Source organism: Mustela nigripes, chromosome 8 (genome assembly GCF_022355385.1).
Source record: "Mustela nigripes isolate SB6536 chromosome 8, MUSNIG.SB6536, whole genome shotgun sequence".
In the NCBI taxonomy this organism is placed as follows: Eukaryota; Metazoa; Chordata; class Mammalia; order Carnivora; family Mustelidae; genus Mustela; species Mustela nigripes.
The window spans coordinates 15,359,903-15,376,502 of record NC_081564.1 but is presented as its reverse complement, the minus strand read 5'-3'; the positions used below and the strand labels follow the sequence as shown (position 1 = coordinate 15,376,502).

Sequence of the window (16,600 nt, the reverse complement as noted above, 5' to 3'; positions counted from 1 at the left end):
ATCCCAAACACACAAGTAAGTATCTGCCAGGAGAGGTAGACAGAGGTAGGAGGCAGGTTCTGATGCTGGTTTGCAGTTTCAGGCCGGACCCGAGAGAACACAGAGATTGAGATGATGTTTCTTGAACCCGAGGGGTTTTACAGGATGAAAAAAGCCGGAGCCAGCAACCAACTGGAAGTTATCAACTTTCCTCCGTCACCTGAAAGCGTCTTGGTGTCTGCGAAGCAGCTTGCAAGCTCCCTTAATGAATCTTTTCCAACCGAGCAGGAACCACAGGGTACCCCTATTAAAATTTTTGCTTTCCTCAGAGCTTAAAGCGAAGTTTGGAGCAAGCACGGATGGAAGTGTCCCAGGAGGATGACAAAGCACTGCAGCTTCTCCATGATATCCGAGAGCAGAGCCGGAAGCTCCAGGAAATCAAAGAGCAGGTATGACGGCAGCTGGGCCACGGGGCTGCTGGGCCACGGGGCCCCTCGGACCTCTAATTCCAGGGGAGGTGTGTTTCGGGAGGGGCAGGGGGAGGGAAGGAGGGCGGGGGCGGAGAGAGAGCTATGTAGGTCATTTGGAAACTGTGGATTCTCCACGGTTTATATAAATGGTGGAGTGCTTGTTCTAGCTCCTTTTGAAGTCTGCAGCCCATCATGGCCACTCTTTTCAATTAAAGGTGTAGCTTTAGAACAAAAGTGGCCAAACTGTAGCCTGTGGGGCGAATCTGGCTCACCCCCCGTTTTCCACAGCCATGAGCTAAGAATGGCTTTTGCATTTTTAACTGGTTGGGGGAAAAAAGCGAAGAAGAATATTTCATGACATGTGAAAATTATGTAGAATTCAAATTCCAGCATCCATAAATAAAGTTTGATTGGAACACGGCCATGCCCATTCATTTATGTAGTGTCCATGGTTGCTTGTCATGCTACAGTGGCAAGGGTGGGTAGTTGTGACAAAGACCATATGGCCTACAAAGCAGAAGTTACTTGCTATCTAGCATTTTACAGAAAAAGTTTGCCTATCTCTGCTTTAGACCATCAAAAAAATTAATATTGTTATAGCTTTTCAGGGGCACTTTAAGTTTTTGAGGGAGGCCAGGTTATTTCCTTTCTTCCTTTCTTACCCTTTTTTTTTTTTTTTTTTAAGATTTTATTTCTTTATTTGAGAGAGAGCTAGAGAGAGCAGGAATGAGAGGAGGGGCACACTCCTTGAGGAGTCTCCGTCCCAGGACCCTGGGAATCATGGCCTGAGCCAAAGGCAGAGACTTAACTTACTGACCCACTCACCCAGGCACTTTGAAGCCAGGATGTTACATAGTTTAAATTGTATATATATGGAGAGAAGAAGCGTTTGAGAGGCAAAGGCCACATCAGAATTAACCTGGGAAATCTGAGTGCAGAAAGCCATCCACTGAGTGTTCAGAAAAGAGAATCAAGATGTTTAAAAAGCCTACTTACTCTCTGTCTGTCTGTCTCTCTTTTTTTTTTTTTTTTCCTTTCTATAAGGATTTTCTTTCTGGATGGTTCATTTTTATTTTGCTTTATTGTTTCCTTTTTAGCATGGGTTTTTTGGGTCCTTTGAAGAAACTGTAAATAGAAACTTTAATGAAGAGATGGCAGTGAACGATTGGGAGAGCTGAATTATCAGCTGCCTGGCAACTCTCATTCATTTCAGAACATCTAATGGAAGCAGTGATGGGAATGAACATTTTTGTCCCTGAGTAGCACAGACTTAGCCATTGTGGGGAGGGAAGGGTGAGAGGGCTAATGCAGGAGACTCCCACAAGTCATTTGATCTGTTAACTTTTCCCTAAAGAAAGAATGAATGTTTTAGGGTTTTTGTTGGCACAATCTGTGGACCACCTTACTATTTGAAACTGATCAGTTACTATCCTCTTGCTTGACTAAGACATTATAAACAAACCTGCAAAGGTAATGTTGGCAATCTGTTCTGAACGTGGATATTAATCTTAGAGATTTTTGAAGGTTACACATAGAATTGGAAAAATCTGCTCTGACAGTTGACTCATTGTACCTTTTATCAACATAGGTTTTCATCCTGAAAGTTTCAAGGGACAGGATTCTTTTTCTCCCATTAGTTCAATGTGTTTGGAGATTTGCTTTTGGGGACATCCTGGGGGAAATGAAAGCCGCATTTGGCCACCAGAGGGAGCAGCTGGTGGCCATGACTTCCATAGAAACTGAATTTTCAGGACATTTTGAAAAGGTACATGCTGGTGGTTGAGTTCAAAGAGATGTCTTTGATGATTCCTACCACAGTTGGCATACATGTGGAGTTTTAGATTTAATGACTGCTGAAAGTTCCACCGGGGCGGAGGGCGGGGCAGAAAACTTCTCCGCTTCTGATTTCCTTTCTCATCGGAAGACGGATTTATTAAATTGGCTTTTGGTGAGTTTTGGGAGACCAGGATGTCTGCAGTCCAGGAAAAAGCATTTCCTGCTTCTCAGCAGACTCCTAGGGTTCGGTTTGCGATTTGTCGACTCCTCCCAGAGTTGGCATTTATTCCCCCCACGTTTTCTCTCCAAAGCTAATTTCTGCACAGCTATTCATTTTTTAATTTTCTGAATATTGTGCTTCTGCTTAGCCACCCCCTAAAGAGTGTTTGCATTTGGTTCATGATAGAAACAACTAAGAGTCTCAGGTGATTGCTCGATTCATATACCATTACTAGGATGGCTGATGAACCTTGACCCTTCTTCAGGAAGGAAAATGAAGTTTGAGTAACGCAGAAGGTGTTGGTGTTTTGGGGTTTCTGTTGGAGTAAGAGTATGTCTTTCTTCCCACAAAACTCTGAGGCTTCATTCAGAAGACATACTTTAGGGCAGACCTTGAAGGGTGTCTGCGGTTCCCCATCTTGATCCCACTCAGCACTGACTGACAGTCCATCCCATGCCAAGACGCGACCGCTGTCTCTCAGCTCTCCTTGGAAACAGACCCAGTTATTTTCTCTCATACTCTTCCTGAAGCAGGGATTTGGTCAGCTGTTGGATTTAGAGGATTTCCGTGAAGGAGGCAGCATTATAACAGTGACTCAACAGATGAGGTAGAATTCCTTTTGCTGCTTGTAGCGAGCTGGGCACCCTAAGAGCTCAGATGGCTGATAGAGATGTTGTCTGATTCTGGCCTTCCTCCCCGTGGGCGCCGACAGCTCAGGAAAAAGAAATGTTGAGGGGAAAGAACAACACTCTGTCCTTGCTCTTGACAAAACACAAAAATCACTTACCCCTCTCCCTCTTGCCGACAGAAATTCCAGACAGAAAAAGGAGCTTGAGGGTAAAAGATGCCCAAGATTTTCTCTCAGCTCTTTGCTTCCTCTGGAGCTTAGGGTTTGTTCCTGTGAGCAAGCCAGCAGTAATTTAAGGCACCCATAAAAGGCTTACACGTCTTTTGTTCTTGTTTTTAGTGAGAAGAAAAACAGTGAGCTTTTAGGTCAAAGAAACTGTTTTTGCAGATAATACTCATGTTTTTGTCTCTATATGAATGCCATTGTAAAATATAAGTTTTTAAAAAGGATTTTATTTATTTGAGAGAGCATGAGCATGAGCAGGGGGAGGGGCAGAGGGAGCAGCAGGCTCCCCACTGAGCAGGGAGCCCGATGTAGGGCTCGATCCCAGGACCCTGGGATCATGACCTGAGCCAAACGCAGACGCTTAATGGACTGAGCCACCCAGGCGCCCCATAAAATATGATTTTTAATGCTTTTTTTTTTTTTTAAATGGAGGAGGGGATCCAGGGAGGCACAGTGCCCAGAGCCACAAAAGTCATAATCCAACCCTGGCCAAAAGGGACAGAAAATAAAGGATTCAAGTAAAGGATGCGTCATTTCACATAACCGGCCTCATGTTCCACTGTCTCAGTTCAGATAACTGTAAGCAGGTTGTGAAGACCTTTGGTTCTGGAACCCAGCATCAGCCACTTTGTGTGCACTCCACAGACAGCCTGGTGCCCCACAACTTCTGGGACTGACCTTCAATAATAGTATGCTTATGGGTGGGCACAGCGAAATGAGACCGTGCTGCACTCAGGGCTCATTATTTTCATCTCCCAATTATACAGAGAGGCGTGCTTGCATGAAAACTATCTAGTTTTCTTTAAGAACATTACCTCCGCTTTAGTGTGCTCCTGAGGGACTGCCTATTACAGTTGGATGAAAGGTTTGCTTTAGATCCTATTATTTAAAAAATCTATTATTTTTACCGGTTAAAAACATGTCCTTGCTTAATTGATACCTCTTTAATGATTTCCTGGGAGAACAGATCTTAGAGATTTTCACTGTATATTGTGTATATCAAAGATAGTCTTGACTCAATTCTTTATTCTTTTCATTTTAATTCCTTCCCCCCACCCTGAGTCACCTTGGATTGGATACATGTTCATTCATAATCCCCATATGCATATGCTTTTTGATTTTGCTAACAGAATATTTTTATACTTTGCCCCAAAGTTTTCAGAATCATTTCTCTTCGTAAATCCAATTTTGAAAAACCGATTCAAATGTTCTGTTTTGATTTTAGAAATTCATTTTGGAAAAGGTCAGGCTGTTTGGATCACTTTAAAGGTTTGCTCGAAGGAACAAGATAATTCTTTCTCTGGAGTTTTGCTCACAAGTTATTTTGACCAGAGCCAGCATTTCTGACTCTTCCAAATTTCAGGGTGACTTGCATTCAAGAGCAATGTTAAGTCCATCATTCAGTTTTGGTCCCAGAGAAATTAATGGTCAGAAACCGACATGATGAGTTTCACCTTCCAAGATTCTTTCCACCGAGATTTCCAATTACCCCCTTGCGCCATCTGAAAGGTTAATTTTAAAACTAGTACCATGTCTAATTGTGTTAGGAGCACATGACTTCTAAAGGACAAATCTATATAAATGATTACCCTTGGAAGAAAGCTACATGTAAGCAGTTTATCCTGGTTGTTTAAAGAGCATCCCTTTTAAGCTCTCCTGGGTTGCAAACGCCTTCAGGTTCTGTGCTGCTTGTGTGGTATTATTTGCTCAAAAGCTCTTATTAGATACAGGTACACATGTTCCAAATGGTGTCACTAATGATACATGATCTATGTTAAAACAGTTTAAAGATTTTTATTGATTTATTTGAGAGAGCAGGAGAGCACGTGAGGGGAGGGGTAGAGGGTGAGGGAGAGAACGAGAGAGAATCCCAAGCAGACTCCATGCTGAGTGTGGAGCCCGATGTAGGACTCGATCTCACGATCCTGAGATGATAACCTGAGCTGAAACCAAGAGTCTGACACTCAACCAACTGAACCAACGAGGTGCTCCTACCTACATTAAGTTAGTTTAAAGACTTAATATACTTATCTCCCTCCTGACCCTCCCTACACCTCTCTCTTCTGTCCATTTTGACCCATCTCTTCTCTAGGACCGCACCCTGCCAATCTGTCTTCAACGTGCGTCTTCCCTCCCATGGTCCATGGTCTTCTGTCTTCACTGCTTGCCTTTAATTTTTTTTTTTAATTTTTTTTTAAGGAGTTCTAAAGTTTGCCTTTCTCCCCTTGCCTGCTCTTTAGGAGTACCAGGCTCAAGTGGAAGAAATGAGGTTGATGATGAATCAGTTGGAAGAGGACCTTGTTTCGGCAAGGAGACGGAGTGATCTCTATGAATCGGAGTTGAGAGAGTCTCGGCTCGCTGCTGAAGAGTTCAAGCGGAAAGCGACAGAATGTCAGCATAAACTAATGAAGGTAGCCAAGCCGCCTCTCAGAAGGCTGTTTTTGGGGTAGAACTCCTGGCTGATCTTAGTAAGAATCAAGGGAATACTAGCTTAATGAGTGTATGTTTGGGGAATAAGGGAGTACTCTGCAAAGCTCCTGGTCTTTTTTTTTTTTTTTTTTTTTAATAGAAGATAATGTAGTTATTATTATTATTATCATCATCATCATCATCATTTGGCTGTAGATATCAAGAAAATATGTTTTATCTCTTAAATTACAGGCTAAGGATCAAGGGAAGCCTGAAGTGGGGGATTATTCCAAACTGGAGAAGGTATTTTCCATTACTGGTCCTGCTATATTTGGTAGACAATCTGTAAACTTTTTTTTTTTAAGATTTTATTTATTTGAGAGAGAGAGCTCACACATATGGGAATGGGGGTGGGCTGGGGCAGAGGAGCAGAGGGAGAGGGACAGGCTGACTCGGACTGAGTGTAGAGACCAAACTCAAGGCTCCATCTCAGAACCGATCATGAGCCGAAATCAAGAGTAGGACACTCAACTGACTGAGCCATGCAGAGGCCTGATAATCTTTTAAATGTTACTCTACACTGCCAGACATTGGTTAACAATACTCTTGCAATGGATAGAGAACTCTAGCAGGTTTATTTTGACTGTCAATCTTTGGGCAACCACATTTAGCTTTAACTGTTGTTATAGGGATGAAAGATACCTCATTTTTTATCATGTCTGATCACAGTAACGTACAAACCGAGACACCTAATAAAACATAGGTGAAAATTTCTATAATCTTAAGACACTGGGCAATGTTGATTCTCTTGCCCTTTCTGTATTATTGGTTCTAGGAAAGTAGCATGGAGATTTTCATGGGGACATTCAAAGATTTCTCTGATAGGTCTCTATTCTTTCTCTCCATTAGTGGGGGCTGGAAAACAGAACAGAAAGACCCCATAGAAACCTTCAGACAATAGCACTGCAGTAAATGTAGCCAGCCATTCATGCCACCTTATTTTTTGCTTTATTTCCTGGAATTTTAATTATAGATCAATGCTGAGCAACAGCTCAAAATTCAGGAGCTCCAAGAGAAGCTGGAAAAGGTAAGCCCGAGGTGATTTTTTTGGGAACTTACCCCTCATTTCCAAATACTTTTCTTTGCCTTGTCCTGGAGCCCAAAAGATGAAAAAGACAGAATTAGTCAGCCTGCACCGAGGAAAATGAAGGGGGAGTGAGCTATTACCTGAAAATATCAGAGTTCTGAATATAGTTTTTCTTTTTGACACATGTCAGCTGTGTTTATTTTTAAAAACCCAAGCTGCGTGAGACTCTCAAGTAAAAGTTCTAATTATACTATGACAGAACCCATGAGGCCAAGAGGCCAGCTTCTCTCCCTTCAGAGGGCCAGGCTCCCTGTTTTGCACATTTGTAAGAGAAGCAGGTGTTGTTCATGGCCCAGATGGCTTTCAGTGTGAAACTGTCCACCCGAAGACTGGGGGAGCTGGGGAGTCATCTCCAGGTGGGGGAGGGGGTGGGTTTGTTTTAAGGCATCCTGTATAGTTGGGGCTAATGACCCTCCCGTTGGCTGAACTCTGGAAATGCTAATGCATGGCCCAGAACGGCCATGGTTCTGAGATATGCCTGTCCCAGCAAAGACGGCCCTGTGTTTCCTAGCCTGGTTTAATAGAGCCTCTTCGTACTCTTTTTTGTTGTAGTTGTTGTTTTAAAGTTGTGGTGAAAAACACACAACATTAAATTTACTATCCTAACCATTTTTTTTTTTTAAAGAGTTATCTATTTATTTGAGAGAGAAATAGCGTGTGCATCTGTGCTGTGCATGCAAGTTGGGGGAGGGGCAGAGGAAGATAATTTTTAAGCAGACTCCTGCTGAGCATGGATCCTGACTAGGGGCTCGATCTCAGGACCCATGAGGTTATGATCTGAGCTGAAACCAAGAGTCGGATGCTTAACCAACTGAGCCACCAAGGCACCCTGGCCATTTTAACCATTTTAAGGATAGAGTTTGGTCGTGTTAAATGTATTCACGTTGCTGCGCAGTGGATCTCTAGAACCTTTTCATCTGGCAAAGGTGAAACCCTTGACCTGCTGATTCTCCTTCCTCCCTCCCCCTAGCCCTTGGCCAACCACCGTTCTTCGTTCTCTTTCTGTGATTTGGGCTGCTCTAGAGCCTTCTGAGGAGTAGCGTCATAGAGCATTAGGTCTTCCGTGACTGCCTCATTTCGTTTCGCATCATGTCCTAGAGGTTCCTCCACATTGTACCGTGGGGCAGAGTTTCCTTCTCTTTAGAGACTGTGTGATATTCCGTTGTGTGGATAGACTACATTTTGATTGTCATCCAGTCCTCTGCCTCCTTCTCACCTGTCCTGGAGATGGCCAATGAAAGCCTTCTTAGCCCTCTTTCAGCTAGATGTTTGTATAAGGATACCGTTTCTATCTAGAACTGTGTTCTCCATCAGAAGTATGATGCAAGCCACGAGTGTCAGCTACTGGTGTAATTTTAAATCTTCTAGTAGCCACCTTAAACAGGCAGAAAGAAACAGGTGATTTTATTTGAATAATGCAGTCTATTTAATTCGATAGAGCCAAAATACCATTGCAGCATGTATCTGATATTAAAACATTTATACTCTTTCAGTTTTTAAACGAATCAAACATAAGTTACCTTAAAAATAAATTTTCCAGTCACATTGCAAGTGCTCCCTGGGGCCAGTGGCTCCCATGTTGGACAGTGCTAGTCTCAAAGATGAAGTTTTCTTGAAGTTCGACTTTTTAAAATTATAATTCAAAGCCAGTAAGTGTGAGACTGTTGGTTTCTTACTCTCAGATCTGTGCTATGATGCTGTAAGAGCAGCAGTGTCATTAGGATCCAAACGAAAATTAACTTCAAAAGGTGTAGCTTTTTCTTTTGTTTTCTTTTTAAGCAGAGATTTGTGAATTACCAGTGAATTCTATGGTTGTTACAGACTTTGGTAGGTTGAAGAAAAGCTTACAGTTTTTATCCTGTTTTTTAATAAAAGTACAGATTCCCTGTAGGAAAGTCAGCAAATGAGATAATTAAATTAGGAGAAACTTTTTAAAAAAATTTTATTTATTTATTTGACAGACAGAGATCACAAGTAGGCAGAGAGGCGGACAGAGAGAGAGGGAGAAGCAGGCTCCCTGCTGAGCCAAGAGCCGGATGCGGGGCTCAATCCCACGACCCTGAGATCATGGCTTGAGCCGAAAGCAAAGGCTTTAATCCCACTGAGCCACCCAGGTGCCCCTAAACAAGGAGAAACTTAATGCTCTGAGGGTAAATACATTCACACCTGGGTAGATAAGTCCTGCTAGGCCTTTGTGTTTGCATTTACTATGTTGCATTGAATCGAAGATACTAATGATTATTAGACACTCTATCTGTGCACCCCAAGAAGGAAAAACTGCTGTCCATTTTAACTGTACGATGCATTCTAAATTCAGTGATGTTTACGTATATATACACATATATAAATAATATTTATTATATTATTCCAATATGTATTATATATAATGCATTTTAAATTCTATATTATATATAATGCATTCTAAATTCTAAATATAATATATATAAACATCACTGAATTTAGAATGCATTATATATAATATAATACATATTATAATATATAGTATATGTGTGTGTGTGTATAAATACATGTATGCATATATATATGCACTTTAATGGAGAGGAAATGCAGAATAAAGTGAATGTGAATGGGTTTTGAAAATCGATCTGGTACGTATACACTCAGTATTGCCTGACTTTTCCCATTGAGGAGATCACCAGCATCTTTATATGTGAATGACTTTGGCCCTCTTTCTCCTGTTCCTTCGCCCCGGGTAGGCTGTAAAAGCCAGCACAGAGGCCACCGAGCTGCTGCAGAATATCCGCCAGGCCAAGGAGCGGGCCGAGCGTGAGCTGGAGAAGCTGCAGAACCGGGAGGACTCCTCCGAAGGCATAAAAAAGAAGCTGGTGGAGGCTGAGGTGAGCAGGGGTCCTCAGCCCGTGCTGGACTGAGTCTGGGTCCCGGCGTGGCCGCCCGCGAGCAGCCGACCAGCTTTGGGCCGTGCCGAGAAGAAGACACTGCGGATCCGCTTTCCCTTCTGCCAATCCCTTTGGAACCTGAGAGGCTTGGCAGCGTTTTTCCCCAAAGGGGAAGAAAAGACTGGTCACAGCAGCTTCAAGTAGAAAGATGTCCTGATAAGAACACTGCTTTTCTGTTCATTTTCCTCTGGCCTCACGAACCTGCAGGGGATTCACGTTTCAGTCCGTGAACTGTAACACTCTCCCTCAAGTTTCTCTTTCTCTTCCCTCCGCATCCCTGTTTTTCCTTGCCTCTTCCCACAGACTTAATAACATTACCTTTCAAGGCTTCAGGTGTTACCTGTGTGTCGATGGCCCCCCCAGGGCCCGTGTTTTGGGCCTTTTCTCTCCCTCCAATTCTTTGTTGTTGTTGTTGTTGCTGAAATATTTGATATAATTATACAGGAAACACATGAGTGTCTTCTTATTGTAGAAAACTTGAACAGTACTGAAGAGCAGAGAATAAAAAGTAACACTTCCCCCCGACTCCCCTCCACCTCCCTCACCACTTTGGTGATTGTCACAGAGAACAGATCGTAGTTGACTTAACCCTCCCCCTGCCCCCCCCCCCCAACATTGCCGGGCCCTCTGCCTTCCCCTGCCCTGGTGCTGGCGGGTGCATCAAATCTAGAGTGAACTCAGTATCTTCCCCCATGAGTGGGGCTCCCTTCTTAATCTCCTCATGCCAGTCAGGACCAGTGTCACTCATCTGGTCACCCCAGGCTTGAAACCTTGACATCGTCTTTTCCTCCTTGCTCCCTGCCATTCGGTCCTATAAATCCAGCCACACTGTCTCCCCCATTCACCCCTACTTGCCATTTCTGTGGGCTTCCTCACAGTCCAGGCCTTCCTTCCCTTAGCTGAGCCCACTTCGTCATTTCGGGGCCCTCTACTTTCCATCTTCCCTTCCTCCCCACTGGCTCGTTTGACATAAGACTCACTGGCCTCAGCCGGAGACTCATCAGCACCCCTGCCCCATCCCAGAGCTTTCAGAGCTTCCCTGTGTCCTGTGTGCACCCCTGAACTTGGTACGTGAAACTCGGCGCCATTCGACCCACTAGTGCTCCCTTTTACCTTCTCTCCTCTGTCCCCTAACTCATCTTGTGCTCTAGCGGCTGGAGGCTTCTCCTGCGGCCTCACCGGCTCCCTGCCAGCTCCCTACCGCCTCCATATTTGTGCTAATGCATCGGCCTTTGTCTGAAGGGCCTTCCACCCTCCCCTCCTGCCCTCCCCAGTCCAGCCTGGGTATCCCAGCACTCTCCAAAGCTCACATCTCGGTGACTTCTCCCTTTGGCTCCTTCGGCGAAAAGGACTTTCTCCCGCCTGCAACCTCCCACCGCCCTCTGAACCCGATTTTCTGTATGGCCCTTACCCATCTTAACCTCTATTATGTTTCTTTGTGTTTGTCTTATCTTTCCCAAGGGCAGGAATTCTGTCGGCTCCCTCTCCGTATTTTCCGTGATGCCTAGTGTGATACTTTGCAGATAGTAGGCGCTTGGTAAATATTTGAATGAATGAATGCACTCTTGTAACCCAACACAACCAAGTACTTGGATTCTAGAATCTTCTTTTCCTCACTGTTGCTTCGGGTGCCCAAGACTTCTCTTCCTGCCTTGCGCGTATGCTTCTCGAGGGCACTCTCCCTTGGTGCAGGCGCTGTGCCCATAGCAGTTACTCCATTAAAACTCTCTGATTGATTCATGATCTACAGGAACGCCGCCATTCTCTGGAGAACAAGGTAAAGAGGCTAGAGACCATGGAGCGTAGAGAAAACAGACTGAAGGATGACATCCAGACAAAATCCCAACAGATCCAGCAGATGGCTGATAAAATTCTGGTGAGCAGGAACAAAAGCTGAAAAGTTAAAAGACAACAGGTTAGAGGTCACAGAGGGAAGGGGGTGAAAAGAGGAACGGAACGCCGTCACCCAGGGGAGGTATCACCGAGTAGGTGAGTGGAGAGAAGCGGCTTCAGTGTCGGCCCCATGCTAGGATAGCACGAGTAACCAAATGTTGGACGTCTCGGCACCGGTAACAGATCCGTAAATATTACTTTTCTGCTCTGTTTGCTACCGCCTGACATTTTAAAACATGAACGTGCATCCTCTGTCATTTCCAATACATATTTACAGGAGCACTGATGTACTTCTATTGGCAGAGTTTTGTATGGCTGTTAACGTTGCGATGGCAATTTGCAAAACGGTGGGGCTTTAGACCTTTAAAACCCAAACCCAGATTTTTGCTTTTGGAGAAGACAGAAATTAGTCAGGCAGGGCTGTTTTTCTCAGAGTAGTATTTGTCATAGATCTGCGTTCACCCACTCACTCTCTCTGCTACAGTTGGTTATTAGTATTATTTCCCCCCCTTAATTTCCTTAGATGTAGCAAGTCTTTTTTTAGGTTTGTAAAGCCTCATGATTCTGTTTTCGGCTCTGGTGACCAAATTAACTTCATCAAGGAAGCCTGGCTTGGGTGCTACTTGCGGATGTGGTGAGGTTTTTGTCCTAGGCAGGTGAACTTTTAAAGGACTGTCCTTGGATCTCAGTCCCAAAGCCAGGAATGTGTGCCACGCGTGGGAGTCTTAGCGATGACATGGAATCTTTTCATAGCCCCCTTCTCCCTGCCCCTAGGAGAGACCCTGGAGTGGTCGATTGTTCCTTTCCACTGTAAGGAGGCGAGGTGGTGCGCAGGCCGGTGCATCTCTCTCTGTGTCTCTCTGTATCACTTCTGGGAAGTGGGTCACCTGCGACTATATGAACTCAAGAATGGCCAACTTACAGACCTATCCTTAATACCAACCCCCCCCCAAAAAACCCACCAAAACCCCCAAACCCTTCAAAACTTTACCTGTGTTTGCATATATTCACGAAGATATGGATGCTCTTGAGTGAACAGGTGAAAGAGAAATTGGTTGAATTGTTTTGCTTTAACACAGTCTTTGTATATACGTCTGCACACAAAGGCAAATGTGACTGTTAGTCTACCCTTTCTGTTCTCTTGTTCCATCATCAAAGTTTCTCTTGGCGACTGTCAAGTGTGTGAATTTTACCATGAGTAAAATTAGATCCTACTGAGATCACACCACCGCTGTCCCTTGCTTGGTGCAAACGAAGTGGTTAAGTCTCTTGTGGTTGCAAAGTGTTTCTCTGTTTAATGGTGATGTGTTCATTCATTCATTCAACAAATATTTAATGAGCTTCTACTATGTGCCAAGCACTGTTCTAGGAGCTGGAAATGTAGCAGTGAAGAACCATGTTTGCATAACAGGACTGAAGAGTTTGATCCGATACATAGAGAAAAGATAATGTTTTACAAAAATGACAACAACAACAAAAAATGCCAAACCACCAAGAAGTCAGATTTAGAATATCTGCTTTTCCAAAGATTTGCTTGCAATTAAAATGTAGGAGTAGAGCATTCTCCCTTCTTGGATTCTGTGTTGTTAACTTCCATTCACATATAGACCAGAAATTGGGTCTTCAAGTCATCAGGTCCAGGGATCTGAGTTTTTTTTTTTTTTTTTTTTACCTGTTTTTAGACTCTGCTTTCCATTCCTGTACTCTATTAGGAGGACCAAAACTCAGACAAGATGATTATCAAGCAATTTCTAACCTAAAGAAAAAGTAAACAGATTTCTTTGTTTGAAGGGTATCTTGCCACCTGCCTGACTACCTTTTTTTTTTTATTGGAAAGTGCCTTTTGTTCAAGAAACCTGTGCTTAGACTGTGAAGTACCCAGGACGTGGGCAGAAGGGGGTCCTTACTACTGCCATATGATGATGGTGCTTGGAAACAGATCCCAAAATGTCATTTGCTTTAAAATATTTGCTATTCTGATAAGACCTTTTCAAAACAGGTAATTGGCATTCTCATTATGGCAAAGTCTTTTGCTTTAATGAAAGAAGTCATTGCAGGAGATCCTTTAGTGCACATAAAGCCCTTAAAGTATGTTTTTATTAATTAAAATCCTGTTTACATTCAACGTTTCAAGATCACATCTGTTAAACTGCAATAGATCTTGTGCACCTGGTCTTAAAATTGAACACTTTACTGGCCCCCGAAGCAAAGTCAATGCTTGTAGGCTTTAGAATTTCAAAAGCTTAATCAGTAACATTTTATGTGCATGTGAATCTGAAACTATTTTTCCCCCGTTTTAACGACATATCCTGTATAATTTCCTTATTCTTCAAAATTTTCATAATTACTTCCACTTGAAGGAAAAATTTCACAACTGTGAAGAGATGAAAACTTGGGATAATGACTTTTGATATTAGTAATTAACTAATGGGTCCAGATTCATAAGAATTAATGTGGATGCAGAGATCTGCATTTAGAGAATGTTTCAGTAGATTGAATGCTGCCTTTTATAAGATCAGTTTATAATCCATCGGCAAATGAATTGGTATAATTTTCAAATGAATAACGATTTTGTTTAAAAGCAGAAATCTTAGAACGAAGGGAATATTACATCTGAACTATTTATATCACTTTATATCACTCCAAATTCTCTTCCCATCTTTAATATATATGCATACATATTTGGGTCATTATTATCAGTGTATTTTATGTTCTACTTTGCTCCTATTAGCACTGTAGCCTATAAACATGATACCATAGGAGCATCTCCAGATACTCACTTTCTCCACATACTAGTCAGTTAAAACAAAAATCATTTAACCCTCAAAGTGTTTGAATTGTAACATTTCTTTACTTTCCATTGCTAGGGTGAGCAATCATGTTGCTAATCAGGAAAATACAAATTTTTTTTTTATCATAATAAAATAACTTGCAGTTTAAAAGAAATTGAAATTACTTATTTTCATTTAAGGCTGTTATGACAGTGAAAATGGCCTGAGGCTCAAGGCAGTGGACAGGGGCTTTGTGCTGCACTAAACTTTCAAATGTTGCCTTGTGACTGTCCATTCTCTGTGCACAGATGAAGATGTGCCTTTGTTTGACCTGTCACACTGACAGCATTCTGATCCCAGCCCCCCAGCTGTGTGTGTATGTGTTTGAATACTTGGACCCGGAAACCCCAGGGCCAAGGATCGGTGGTGGTTTCCTTCCCAAGAGCCTTAGGGCTAGTCATGAAGGAACATGTGCCTGTTGCTTGTGGTGCCAGTGCCAAAGTCATGTTTCCCGTGAATGTCGAACACACTTGAACTATGTCTTTCCCTCTGCATACCTGACCGTCTGTTCCTTTGTGTCCAGGAGCTGGAGGAGAAGCACCGCGAGGCCCAGGTCTCCGCCCAGCACCTAGAGGTGCACCTGAAACAGAAAGAACAGCACTACGAGGAAAAAATTAAAGTAAACACACTTTCTGATTTTCTTTGGCATTCTCCCTCTGGCATGACCTAGCTTCTCTCTCTTCCGGGACACTTTGGGCTCCTTCTTGCTAGACCCAATGCCTGTTTGGGGTAAATGCTGTCCTCAGGCCATGGTGGGAGGTGTTGAGATATTAACCCATGTGGGGGATATTCAAAAAGACATACATATATATTTTAATTAGTAATCTCTGTTCTATTTTTAATGTGTTTTTCACCCCACTGTCATTCAGTCCATGATAATTTCAAGTTAGCCACAGACTCACCATTCTTTGCTTTAATTTCCTTTCTGCATCTCAGACCTGAACCTTTTCCTTTGGTTTAAAGTCTATCCTTGAGGACTTTCTTTAGCGAAGACCTGCTGGTGACAAGGTCCCGGTTCTGCGGGTCTAAAAGTATATTTTTTTCATACTAATTCTTGAAAGATGTTCTGCCTGGGGATAAAATTCTGGGTTGGCACTTACTTTTTAGGACACCCTTTGAAGGTGTCACTCCATTGTCTTTTGACTTATTATTTCTAATGAGAAGTTAGCTGTCAGTTGAACCTTTGCTTTCTTTGACAGTCATTGCTCTTTTTTTGTTTGGCTGCTTTTAAAATTTTGCCCAGTCTTTAATTTTCCAAAATTTTACTGTGATATATCTAAATGCAGATTGATTATTTATCTTGCTTGGATAGGACTTTAAAATATATTAGTATCTTTTATCAGTTCTGGATAATTATTGGTCACTGTATCTCAAATATTGTCCCTTCTCCTTCCTTCTTTCTTTTTGAGAGTTTGAATGGGCTTCACATATGATTTTTTGTTTTCATAGTTTCCATTTCTTTATCTCTCGATGCACATTGGGGGTAAGTTCTGGATGGTTTTCTACTTTACTAATTCTTACCTGTCAAATCTGCTATTAAACCCATCCACTGAGTTTTAAATTTCAGTTACTGTATTTTTGATTTCTAGACATTTTATTTGGCTCCTTCCCAAGTTTACTAGATTACGTAAGACAATAATTTTCTATTCCCTGCATTCATTTTTAAGCTTTTCTTACTTCTTTAAACACATCAGCATGGTTGTTTTATATTCTTTATTTGATAATTCCAGTATCTGATGTATCTGAAGGTCTGATTCTGCTCTGTTGTTTCTCCTTCTTGTTTTTCATGGTGGCTGTCTTCTTGTGTGCTTGGCCAGTTGCTCATTTTCCTTAGAAAATTATTGTTGGGAATTCTTTGAGGCTTTGAATGGAAATATGTGCCCCCTTTGAGGGTGGCCCTGGGCTTAGACTTCTCGCTCTTCTTACCCTTTACAGCTATTAAAAGTGAAGTTCAAGTTTATTTGGTTCAGCAAATACCTCAAGTTAAAAACAGTTTTATGCCCATCTAAACTCTCTAGGTTTCTGCTTTCACTTAGAATTTTAGTCTCTAATTTCTTTCTTTCTTTCTTTCTTTCTTTCTTTCTTTCTTTCTTTCTTTCTTTCT

General features: G+C 42.4%; 1 protein-coding gene across 7 annotated transcripts in view; it reads left to right on the top strand.

The window, feature by feature from the left end:
• The window catches only part of CIT (citron rho-interacting serine/threonine kinase), a 166,940-nt gene that overhangs the window by 82,900 nt on the left and 67,440 nt on the right, over positions 1–16,600 (top strand). For 4 of the 7 annotated variants that reach the window (XM_059408549.1, XM_059408550.1, XM_059408551.1 and 1 more), the window contains exons 13-19: positions 309–428; positions 5,539–5,709; positions 5,960–6,010; positions 6,741–6,794; positions 9,572–9,712; positions 11,523–11,648; positions 15,020–15,115. In XM_059408549.1, coding sequence (XP_059264532.1) covers positions 309–428; positions 5,539–5,709; positions 5,960–6,010; positions 6,741–6,794; positions 9,572–9,712; positions 11,523–11,648; positions 15,020–15,115 — 759 coding nt within the window. The remainder of the gene's footprint in view (positions 1–308; positions 429–5,538; positions 5,710–5,959; positions 6,011–6,740; positions 6,795–9,571; positions 9,713–11,522; positions 11,649–15,019; positions 15,116–16,600) is intronic. The other 3 variants (XM_059408554.1, XM_059408553.1, XM_059408552.1) reach the window with 1 other exon arrangement.